Below are 11,453 nucleotides of genomic sequence, written 5' to 3' on the forward strand. Positions count from 1 at the left end.
ATTATTAGTAGTACAAAGGAAGTTATTTGTCCGAACCTGAGGTTAGGTCAGATCCTCTGTTCTTTTTATCTTCTACTATTTCATAGAAGGGGCCTATTACTTGTAGTAATTCTTCAACTTTCTCCGTCATTGGCATACTTTCAAGAATCTGCACAAGTCCAAAATATGAAGTACCTCATGAAACAGCATTTCAATGATTCATTCATTTTAACTGATTTTAGAAACTTTTATTGTAAGCTCAATAACATTAAACCAAGTCTCTTAACACATTATTAAGATTTTTCTTTCATTTTTCAAAAACGCCATGAACCTAATTTACCAGACAAGAACCTTAACTAGCTGTATTAACCTTCTTCGGGTGACAGTAAGAGAGGAGAGCTAATGCATTTGCCATGACTAAAGGACAGCCTCAGCACAGTATTAGTAGGAATCTGTTATTTCAGTAGTTTCAAACTAGACCTACTCAAGGTTCAACAGGTTGCTTTTATCTGATGCAATTTACTTTATAGACTGCCTTTCCACACAGAAAATGAGACCATAAGACTTTTTTTTGTCAGAGGATTCTTCCTATTTGTCAAAACCTGCCATCTTCAATGGAATGTAAGGAACAGATCAACAGTACCTTCCTGGGTCTACCTAAAACCAAAAACCCAAGAGGGCAGAATTAAGCAAACCTGGGTCAATGCACATAAACACTTAGAAGAAGAGCAAACAAGCTCCAAATGACTTAAAAACAGAATTTGGCTCTGAAGTCATTACTCTGATAAAAAAAATTATTTTAATTTACAAAACCAATACCTTTAATTTTCTGATAAGAATATTAAGTTGTAATCTAGAACAAATAGAAAGTGTTTCAATAATTTAATATCGTTTTTGAAGTTTTAGATATTTGTCCCCTTCTATTTTAAGTCCTTTGAGCAAGTTTTTTGCTGGTAGCTTTGTTACTTCTTCATGCTCTTAAAAAAAAAAAAAAGGGGGGGGGGTGGATAAAAGTCAGTAACTGTACAAAAGGACTCAGGTAGAAGCAGACTACCGTCTATGGTATGCTTCCCCCTCCAGAAGAGGCGCAGAAAATACCAGATGGAACATACAGGTTGCCACAGAACATGCTTCTCAAATAGAAGCACCAAGCACTTCACTAAGCAGCAGAAGCAAAAGCTACAGCATTACTTCACAAGGCAGAAGCTCCACGCAGGCTAGCAGCTAACAAGTCAACACTTGCAAACCAGTCAAAGACACCAAGAGACAAAGATCCTATCGACCTACAGTTTCATCACCACTTCTCTGATCTATTTAGTGTATATAATTCATCCTGTATTTGTTAGATGGAAATGCTCCGTGCTCAGATATGGAGCTGGAAACGAACTAGAAACAGGACAGGCATTTTAAAAACAAACAACAGAAAAAATAACCTTCAACAGCACTGAGAGAAATAAGAAACCCACTCTAGAGTAACACTTGTATTTGCTAAGTATTTATATCCATCATCTACACCGTAAACTGTTTCGTACTGCACTTTCATATGTGCATTTGTTTAAAGTAACTGTTCTTCACATTCTAAAGAGATGGCAATATACTTCTAATAAGTTGGAGCAATTCCTAGTATCTTGTTTAACAGCAGCTGTGCAGTAAGAGCTTTGTAACTGATACCTTTTAGGTAGCAAAAAAAAAAAAAAACCAATAAACCCTCAGAAACAAAATTGGTTGCTTATGTGTATTAGCCACTCTGCACAACATACAAATTTTAAAATTGTAAATACAAAATAAGTTACTATGCATCCTGAATTACTGTTTTCTTTGGATGTCAGACAAATCATAAGAAGATCCTTTTTTCAAATTAAAAACACTGTAAGTTAATGTTTTATGCTAAGATACTTCTCATTAATATGGTAATATTAGTATTAAATATTAATACAATAATGAGTTTAAATATTATATGGTGCTATTTATACTTAATATTAATAAAATGATATTAATAAATAAAACAAGTTGAGATGTAAATAAATTAGTCTAAACAGTATTTTGCAACATAAACTTTCAGAAATGTGACTTGGAAGAGATATTTGCCTTAAACAAATTGTACCTGAGCTCAGATTCATCTTCGCAAGGACTAAGACAAGTTAGGTCATTGCCTGTCAACACCTGGAAATCTCACCCAGACCCTTCTCAACAGCTGCAATTTTCAATGCTACCACATGAGGGGAGAGAACAAGTCTACAATAACATTCAACTTGTAAATGGGTCGGCTGATACATGCATAGCCCTAACTCAAGTGCTAGGGTTATCCTCCAAGGTGGTGGAGAGGGGAGAAATATCAATCATACCCTTACACACAGCTCTGTTACATCAAGATACAAACGTCACCTATGCAGCAACAGCCAAACGCCCACAGCACCACCACAGAGATTAGTGCAGTATGTGCTGATAGAACAACCCAGCGGATCCGTGTGAAATGCACTTCTATTGACATTTCAAGTAGAACCAACTGGGTCGGAAAAGCTGAAGCCAGGATTTCAAATGCGAGGGCTGAAGCTGCAGTAATGCAGGGTAAACAGCTCCCCAGTTTCAAAGCTGTGTGAGGCAAGAAGTCATTTGCTCTCCAATCTTTGCATGTAATCCGTACAGAGGCAGAATATTTGTGCTTCATTAGGGTCAAGTAAGCAGACTTCCTCACAGGAGACTTACTAAGCCTTTTTTGGAACACACTGCACAACTTCACTTAATTTTAGCATCCTGATGGAACTAACTACTGCACTGAAAAGAGCGGGTACTCTGCTGAAATATCAATACATTTTGAAACTGATATTTGAAAGGGAGAGATAAATCTTATGGTCTGCATTCAAAACAAGTTACAATTTGGTGGGGATTTAAAAAAAAAAAAAACATGAACATTTGGCCTCTTGTGTTTTCTGGATTATTTTTTTTTTTAATTTTAAAGTATAAACAGTAGTGTCAGCAGGAACAGAATAACAAAAAAAAGTAGTTGAATTCCAGCTCTTCACCAAGTAAAGGTTTTTTGCTGTACCAATCATTAAACATGTTAAGTATTCAAGTAAACTTTTAGGAATGTTAAGATAATGGCCTAGGAGAAAAGCAAGCATATTCAGGGTACAAGTTAGATTTTCCTCTCCTTGATGCTAACCTCATTATAATAAGTTACAGATATACCTTCATCCAGAAGGACAGAAAAAATAATCTTTAAACTGGGCAGGCTACTTAAAAGAGCTAGTGCAAAGGACTGCAGTGAGAAGGATTAGATAATAAAAGAAAAGAAACCTTAATTCTGAACATTTACTTTAGTTAATGCTTTAATACAGGCTTAATAAAGTAACTATGGATTTTTAGTTACAAGTTACGCATCTATTTTAGACAAGTTATGCATCTATTCAAACAAAACAAACCAAATTACTCAATTATAAGTGTCAGCCGCAAAATGTAATATACAAGAAATATTTTCACCACAAGAAAAGAAAACTCAGGCTGCTGAGTTATTCCTGAAAAAAAGTCAAAGACAATTAAGTTTACATATTTGATTATCATCTCATCTCTCCAGTCATGAGAGTGACGTTCTTGTTGACAAATTACTTTTGGAGTCTTCCCACCCCAACGCCTCCCCACCCCTGAGACAAGGACCCCTTACCTCTCTCAACTTGGAGAACTGAGGCAGTCTTCAGTAAATCCAGCTTATCTTTCGTTGCACATTAGATTTCTCTGTTTTCTCCACAGCCCCCTTTTACCATGTTTTCAGTACTTCTTTAGATCTATCATTTATGCTTCAGATCAACTAGAACTCATGGTTTTCTAAAAACATGCCAAATTCAATAGGAATTGAATTGGAGGAAACTACATAATTTTATTCGCCCAACAGGCCAAACAGCATAGCACTGAAGTGTAACAGCTCATATAGAGAATAATTCTTTTGGAGCTCTGACAGTATTCAGTGAGAATCTCCTCAGATTCCCTAGCGTATTTCATGGAACATTTGTCCTATGAGATACCTTCTACTCATTAATTTATATACCTTTTTCATTTCTTCAACGTAGGCTATCATGGCTTCTTCTTTGGACATGTCTCCCAGAGCACTCCAAGCATCCCTAGGAAACAAAGTCACACACATCTTCAGAATCTGCAAGGCCCATGGGATTTTTTTCAGCCCAGCCCTAAGTAGGTCAGTTATATAATACGTGAAGTTTCTCTAATACAAATAAAAGGCAACAACAATTTGCAACTTTTTTAAAAAGTCCAAATATATAATTTGCTACAATAATTAAACAGTGGGACATCAATAAAGAAGCAACAAAATGAACAGCCTGGGGACTAAACAGTTCCTCACTGGTCAACTATGATCTTGTACCCAGTAAGCTGTTTACAAGCCCAGACATTATGCAAGACACATATTTCCCTTCTGATTGACTTAAGGCCCTCTACTACAGAGTAAAGCAGGCCTAAATATTTAGTGACAGCTGTTTGTAAAGTGCCAGCTAAGTTATAACAGGATACAAGAAAAATGGTTAGCAGCAGGGGAAAAGATGCACCTGTCTAATAGGCAAGTAGTTTAATTGCTGCCCCCAGTTACCACCATTGCTACCCATGACCTAGAAAATACCCATCTCTCCAGTTCTGCAAGACAGAAAACTCCAATGAAAGTTTTATTTTTAGTATTGCAGAAAGAATCTGTCAAAATACAGGCTGGAATAAAACATTTCCTTACCCAGTCTTGCACTTGATTTGACACTGCCCGTACCTCTTGCCAGAGTATTTGTCCCACTTACAGCAATACCCCAAGGCTGGTGGCTCACATTTGAACTACAAACAGCCGACCATATAGACAGCAGTAATACTCTCTCTTCAGGACAAAATGATTATAAAAACTTAATAAGAAAAGTCTTGATACGGGTTTTCAAACAGATCTCAGTAGTCTCGCAAATCAGCAGTCTTCCCAGCACAAGGAGAATACTGACTGTGGGAAGTTCTGCCACCAGGCAGACAAACCAGAAAGGCACAAACTAGACCTCTCTTCAAGAGCTTGAAGCTGTATTCATCATGTCTTTCAATGAGCACCTATTTACTTCTTGTGTTATCTTGTATGATGTGAGCATGAAGGAAGAATTCCAAACACTATTCCACATCACACACCCTGCAGAACACCTACAGTTTTGTTCTATGGTGTGGGATAAACGCAGCAGAGATACCATTATAGTGTCTGTCCAAAAGAAATAAATCACCTGAGCTAGAAACTTGGAGCACAAGGAAGAAAAATTGAAGCATCAAAGATTAAGAAAAAGAAATAAACTCACTAATACCTTCCTCCAACAGCCACTCTTCTAAACATCTCCACTCAAAGCATAAAAAAAAAAAACATGAAAAGTTACCATTTATATCTACCAATTGGATCCCAAAATCCAGGTCTTGGAATGTTACAGGGTCCTTGTGTTGCCTGCTTATAAAAGCTATAGAACTTCAGCATCATTTCGTTTGTTGGCTGGAATGAACCTAGTGAAAGCATTTTAAAATACAATTAAATTGTAGTCAAGATTATTAACAAGTATCTCACAAGGTTAGTATTTCTGCCTGAAAAGAGCCTGCAGTTTGTTACAGCCTGATTCACAGCAGTACAGTTTGAGTCAAGGAAAAACACCTTCAGCTAGCTGGAGTCAGCCTCACTGACAATATTTACTTTATAGAGAGCACACGCTTCAGATCAAATTGAAGGGACTATAACCTTTACAACTGCTAACGTCAGAATCCACAATTAGCAAAAGAGTAATAAGTAACAAAGAGCAAGCCTCCTTTCACTTCGTTTAAAGGGACAGATTCAGCTTGCAGTAAACACAGTATGTCACAAGCCATTTTGATGTTACAAGCAGTAACTTACTGAAAGGCTACAGAATTTTAAAAAAGGCACTTTTTTGTTGTTTATTTCGATATTTGACAGGACTTTCAATAAGAGTTTCACTGTTCCTCCTGGTTTTGTTTTCCCCCCTTCCTTTGTGAAGTAAACACTTGTAGAGACAGGAAATGTAAACACAGAGCTGCAATAATTGGCAGAGGAGATTCACACCTACTCCGCTGAGTTAATTATTTCGAGGTTGGATTCCAGTCATTAGGGGCTGTTTACAATGACCTTTATCTTGGTACCCCAACAAACCCGATTTTATAGAAATACTTATTTTACAGAAATAAGTAATGATGCAATTAGTGATTTATTTTTTTTAGGATTATTAATGAAAGGATAAGAGCTGGTTCTTCACCCTACCGCTTCACTAACTTTCAACAGGGGGAACTGATAACAACCCCGAAGCCGTCAAACCAACTTTAGGATTTAAGCAGGCAAAGACCCCTCCCGCAGGGAGCTGAGGACCCCTCCTTCAGGACGAACTTTTGGGGCGAGCTCGGGAGCCCCAAACCCGCTTTTCTTCGGGCAGGGGGGGGGAGCGATAAGAGGAGGGCCACCTCCTGCTGACCCCCAGCGCCCCATCCCGTCCCCCCCGGTGCCAGCGAAGCCCCCACCGCCCCCAGGCCGCTCTCACCGTTTTTGGGCAGGCTCTGGATCACCTTCACGGCCGCCTCGAACCTGGTGGCGTGCACCGAGCCGGTCTCCGCCATCTCCCCGTCCCGTTCCCGACCGCCTGCCTCCTCCTCCTCCTGCTGCTGCTGCTGCTGCTGCTGCTGCTGCCGCTGCTCAGCCTCCTTCGCCGGGCCGCCTGCAGCACGGGAGAGGGGCAGGGAGGCTCCGGGCCCTGCGCCGCCACCCCACCGCCCCCCGGCGGCAGCGGGACGGGGTGCCCGGCCCGGCCCGGCCCTCCCCGGCCCCGCTCCCCTCGGTCTAGGGCGCAGCTCAGCCCACCCGCGGCCCGGCCCAGCCTGGCCCCGCAGCCCACCCCTACCTCCCTGTCGGCCTCAGGCGCCCATGTTACGCCTTCCCCTCCCTTCGCACCGCCCCGAGGCCTCCAGGGGGCTCGCTGGGAAACGTAGTCCGCGGCCTCCCCGCTCCCTGCTCGGCCCTTTCCTTCCTCCTCACGCCGGGGCTGAGGATTAGCGCCCGGGCGGCCTCCGAGCGTTGCCTCCGGCGGAGCCCCGGGGCCTGAGGCGTTGGGCCTTAGCCTAGTTGAAGGGCTGCCCCCCAAGAGACTGTTTTCTCCTTTATTTTTACCTCAATTAGGTTTATTTTTCACCCTTTCTTTATCCCCTCTTCCTACCCCTTCTCTTCCCTGCTTGTTACATTATATGAAGATTTCAAAAGGTGCCATGCTCCTGTTGTACAGCACTGACCCAGTATCTTCCCCAGTATCGTCCCCAGTATCTTCAGGAGATTCCTGAAGATAGGAATTGCAAACAGGATTCCCCACCGCCCTGGCGCTCTGCCTTGCTGCGTCCCCCCTCTCCTCACAGCTGCCCTCTCACCCACACCTGCTCCCACATAATCCACCTAAGTGTGAATTCACTCTAGCCACATATTTATTATTATTATTTAATAGCAGTAATGACTCCTATTTACATTAAAATTTTAGGAATGGGATTTTAAAAACCCGGAACCCTGGAAATAACGATTGCCATGGCATTCAGAGATGAGGGTGAATGCCATTACAGCACAGCCAGCTAGCTCAGTAGCTAAATAAATGAATGGCCTCATTCAGAAGTGCTGTGCATCCAGCGCATGAAATCAGACAAAAGTATGCTAAAACTACTTTTGTGGCAAGTGGAATAATTTACCCAGTGAGCTTCAGGATGAATTAATAGCCCCTTTAGATGGAATTGAGTACAAAATCTTGGCATTCAAGTCAGTTCATTTATCTGGTACACAACATATATTTTAAATTCCTCTTAAGGCAGTTGTGTACTCGCAGTATATGCCCTCTGGTGGGAAAGAAAAGCTCCACAGAGAGGGAATTAAAGCAGATCAGACTGTGCTCTGCTGAGCTAGTGCATTCCACAAGGTCAGCAGCCAGCTGGCCCAGGAGAGCTTTACTGGCGAGAAGCTTACGCTTCCAGAGGTGTTCAAATAGGATTCCCCACACTGGGTAAATGACAAACCCATGTTATGAACATTGCCGCAGCACTCATATGAATGTTACAGATGAATTTCTCTGAATTTTTCAAGTGCTAGGTTTCTGAAGCTCTTGTGAGCTTTATACTAAAATCCATCTTCTTTATATCCATGAAGGTAGGAATGACAGAAGCTCAGATCAAAGGGAAGTGTTTGTTTGAAGATAAGTGGGTCTCTGTATAAATATGGATTATTTGAAAATGCAAAGAGTTAATTGCAAAATAAATAAATAAATACATGGCCTCTTGTGAGGCCAGCTGATGTACAAATTCTATTTACCTAAGAAAATCTATAATGACATTTGCCATTTAATTGTTTTAAGAGAGATGAAGTCTGCATTTTTATAATGAATGTTCCCAGTCTTTCACTGGAAGTAAGCTTTAAAAGAGATGCAAATGACAACCTATTTAATGGCTGTGTGCAAAAACAGAAGCTGCCATCTTTGCACTGAAGATGTGTGAGAGTGTGAGATCTGCAGATCTAGAATGAGGCACTTGAAAATGAAGTAACCCAAAATAATCAGTACCATCACGCTCTGAGACAAGGATGAAATAGTAAATGAGAGGCAAATTATAAGCACTGGTGAGCCTGCGAGAATGTATCACAAACGACTAGTTAATTTAAATGCTCATATATAATACTAATCAGCATGCCATTAGCTGTCCTTATATATGCATACTGCATTCTCATTGTATTGACTTCCATGTAGGGTTAATACAGGTAATAAAGGAGAGCCTCTCATCTCTTGCAGACAGCGAGGAACAAATCTGGAACTTTATCTTGGGCCAAGGATCTAGACTCCATTATTGAGGGAACAGCATTATAAGATGTTCCTCTGTTGTCTGCTGGGTACTTATTGGGAATGACCACAAGTTTGTAAGATCTACTTATAATCTATGTGTTGAAGTGGATTGTGTTTCTGTCACTCTGCAAAAGCGGCCTCCAAAGCAGTCATAAGTATGACCATCTTTTTTTTTTTTAATTATTATTTTTTATTTTTGATCCAGTATATGAGAAGCTAAACGCTGGGAACTGTGATAGAAAGACTGACCAGAGATGCCCGTCATTTGAGGTGTGAGAGGAGAAACCACAGTACTCTGCTACCAGCGTGGTTTGGCAGTGAGCGTTATGTGTGATACTTGACATGTCTGTATACTTTCCTATCCTCACACTTCTCTTCAGCTGGTGTTTCACAGACTGTTCAAGGAGAGAATGTGAATTGCTAATATGAGGCATTTCTGGAAATGCTGAGACATAAACTGCATGGAAACATGCTGTTGTAGTGCCCGAAGGAGTACACTTAGAGGATGTCTGGAAAATGCAGACAAGTCTGATCCTGAGTGTAACCTTGGACCTACTCTTCACAGATGGATTAGGGATGGTTATTGAGTCCAGTGATGTCCAGTGAGCACAGGACAGTCTATCAAAGTCTGATCTGTTGAGCTCCTTTACAATCCTCATTCTGTGCCATGTGTAAGCTGGAACCACCCCTCTGTGTTCTTCTTCTTTGTATCCCAGGTCTGATTTAATTTTCTGGCAGTTGCTTCCAGTGTCGAGCCACATCCCAGTCCAGCTTGAAGAGCACCTTCATTTTACTTGGTGGACAGAGGAGTCAGTATAATTATGCAAGTGAAAAGCAGCAACTGGAACCAATTATGCCTATTGCTCCCTCAAGGGTCTGAATCACGGCAGTGTATTTCACAGAAATATTTTTAAATGATTCTTAAGAAACTAGACCATAGTCTCATATTCATTAAAAGCAAGTTCTGTAAGCTACCAGATCCAAGAGCATGTAATTTTAGCAAAGATTACTTTTCGAGGTATGTAATCCAGGAGGGAGGGAGAATGAATTATTTAAAACCTAATAGTCATAATTATGAAGAACTAAATTAGCATTAAAATTTCTAAGTTAAATCTACATGCTTATGAAGAATGGAAAGATGTTATCTAAGACAGACGTTTTCGTAAGGAGTATTCTACGTTGTTCACAGTAGAAAGGCTAATGTATCAGTTGACATTTGCTACAGGATTTCTTAATGAAATCATGAAGAATATTTGTGTCAAAATCAACAGCTCTGGAGAAAGGGAACTATTTGCGTACCATGAATATGGCAAAAACAGCAGTTGAAGTTTGTCCACCCATCTAGGCTAATCCCTGTTCTTCAGGAAAAGCCCCTTGGGAAAAAGGCTAGCTTGAAATGAGCAAGAATGCCTTTGGGGATGGAAGTTTTCTTGTGCCGCTCAGATACACCCATTAATAACTCAGCTAGAAATACCAATTCATTTCACAGTTGAGGGTTAAATAATGGAATTATTTTTAACCGTTAGGCTGCTTTGCCTAAGGATTAGGCTCCATGTTGTCAAAGGGGTTAAAGGTAATATATCCAATTTTAAATCCCTCTCAAGCTGTTCAGTTCAGGTATCGGGTCTTTCAGCAACCAATATTGTGAGCTGCGGTTTTGTTTCCCCCCTGCCTCCCCTCATCTCATGTTTCAAAAAAGAGGATGCAGTAACAGAAGTATCAGCTCACATCTGTTTCATAAAACGCCCTTTGGAGAACAAAATATAATCACACTTCCAAAGACATTTAGCAGCATTTGACTTTGTATTGAACTATATAGTCCTTATGAAGTCAAAACCTTTTACAAGTTTACATCATTGCAGGTCTGAAGTACAATGTGGTCTCATATCGTATCTTAAGCCCCTCTACTTTTTTCAAGCTTACGATTCATTTCTTTTATGAAATTTTTAATAAAGTTCAGTTTTCCTTATTGCCTCAAGGTATTATTCTTGTAAAACCAGCAGATTGTTATAACAGAATTGTTCAGGTTTCGCATATTCTAGAAGGAACATTTTAAAAATCCTGTTCCCTTTCCAGCCATGAAATGAGCTTTAAAAAGTTTCATCTTGCAGCGATGACAAACTACGTTGTCTTATAAACAGCAGGACCAAATGGTTCATAACAAATACTTATTCTTTTCCCTTCAGTAAAAAATACAGTTACTGGAGTTTAAATTGTGCTGTCATTTACAGGGATGAAAATTTGGATTTACTTGGTTGATTTGGGGATATTTATGGTTACACATTTTCATAATGCAAATGAGTAGAATTTGACTCTGAAAACCCAACTATGTCTGGGATATTATTTCTGTTTTGACATTTGTGCTTCTTATCTTTGCAACTAGTGCCGCTAAAGTTTTATAAGCCCATCCTTGTGTAATTTGCCTCTTGGGAACAGCAAACAAAACACTGTGACTGTATCATATTAATGTGCTTATGCAATGGCATATTTATAGCCAGACAGCTCTTGTGATATTTCTTTCAATATCTGGAAGGAAAAAAAATAACACCCCTAATTTAGGCCTGTTCTTTTAAAATTCTAGCAAAAGAAGGTTATGATTCTTTC

At 40.1% G+C, this 11,453-nt stretch overlaps 1 protein-coding gene across 4 annotated transcripts in view; it reads right to left on the reverse strand.

The window, feature by feature from the left end:
- Window positions 1–7,030, reverse strand: part of ACBD5 (acyl-CoA binding domain containing 5) — a 30,368-nt gene extending 23,338 nt beyond the window's left edge. The window contains exons 1-5 of one of the 4 annotated variants that reach the window (XM_035545313.2): window positions 6,888–7,030; window positions 6,531–6,704; window positions 5,373–5,493; window positions 4,022–4,094; window positions 37–148 (exon numbers count right to left, since the gene is read on the reverse strand). In XM_035545313.2, the coding sequence (XP_035401206.1) occupies window positions 37–148; window positions 4,022–4,094; window positions 5,373–5,493; window positions 6,531–6,606 (382 nt within the window). In that variant the 5' untranslated portion in view covers window positions 6,607–6,704; window positions 6,888–7,030. Of the gene's footprint in view, window positions 1–36; window positions 149–4,021; window positions 4,095–5,372; window positions 5,494–6,530; window positions 6,837–6,887 lie in introns of those variants that run through there. The other 3 variants (XM_035545312.2, XM_050708823.1, XM_035545314.2) reach the window with 3 other exon arrangements.
- Window positions 7,031–11,453: the final 4,423 nt, after the last annotated feature.

The sequence above is a fragment of the Cygnus atratus genome, chromosome 2 (genome assembly GCF_013377495.2).
Source record: "Cygnus atratus isolate AKBS03 ecotype Queensland, Australia chromosome 2, CAtr_DNAZoo_HiC_assembly, whole genome shotgun sequence".
Lineage (NCBI taxonomy): Eukaryota > Metazoa > Chordata > Aves > Anseriformes > Anatidae > Cygnus > Cygnus atratus.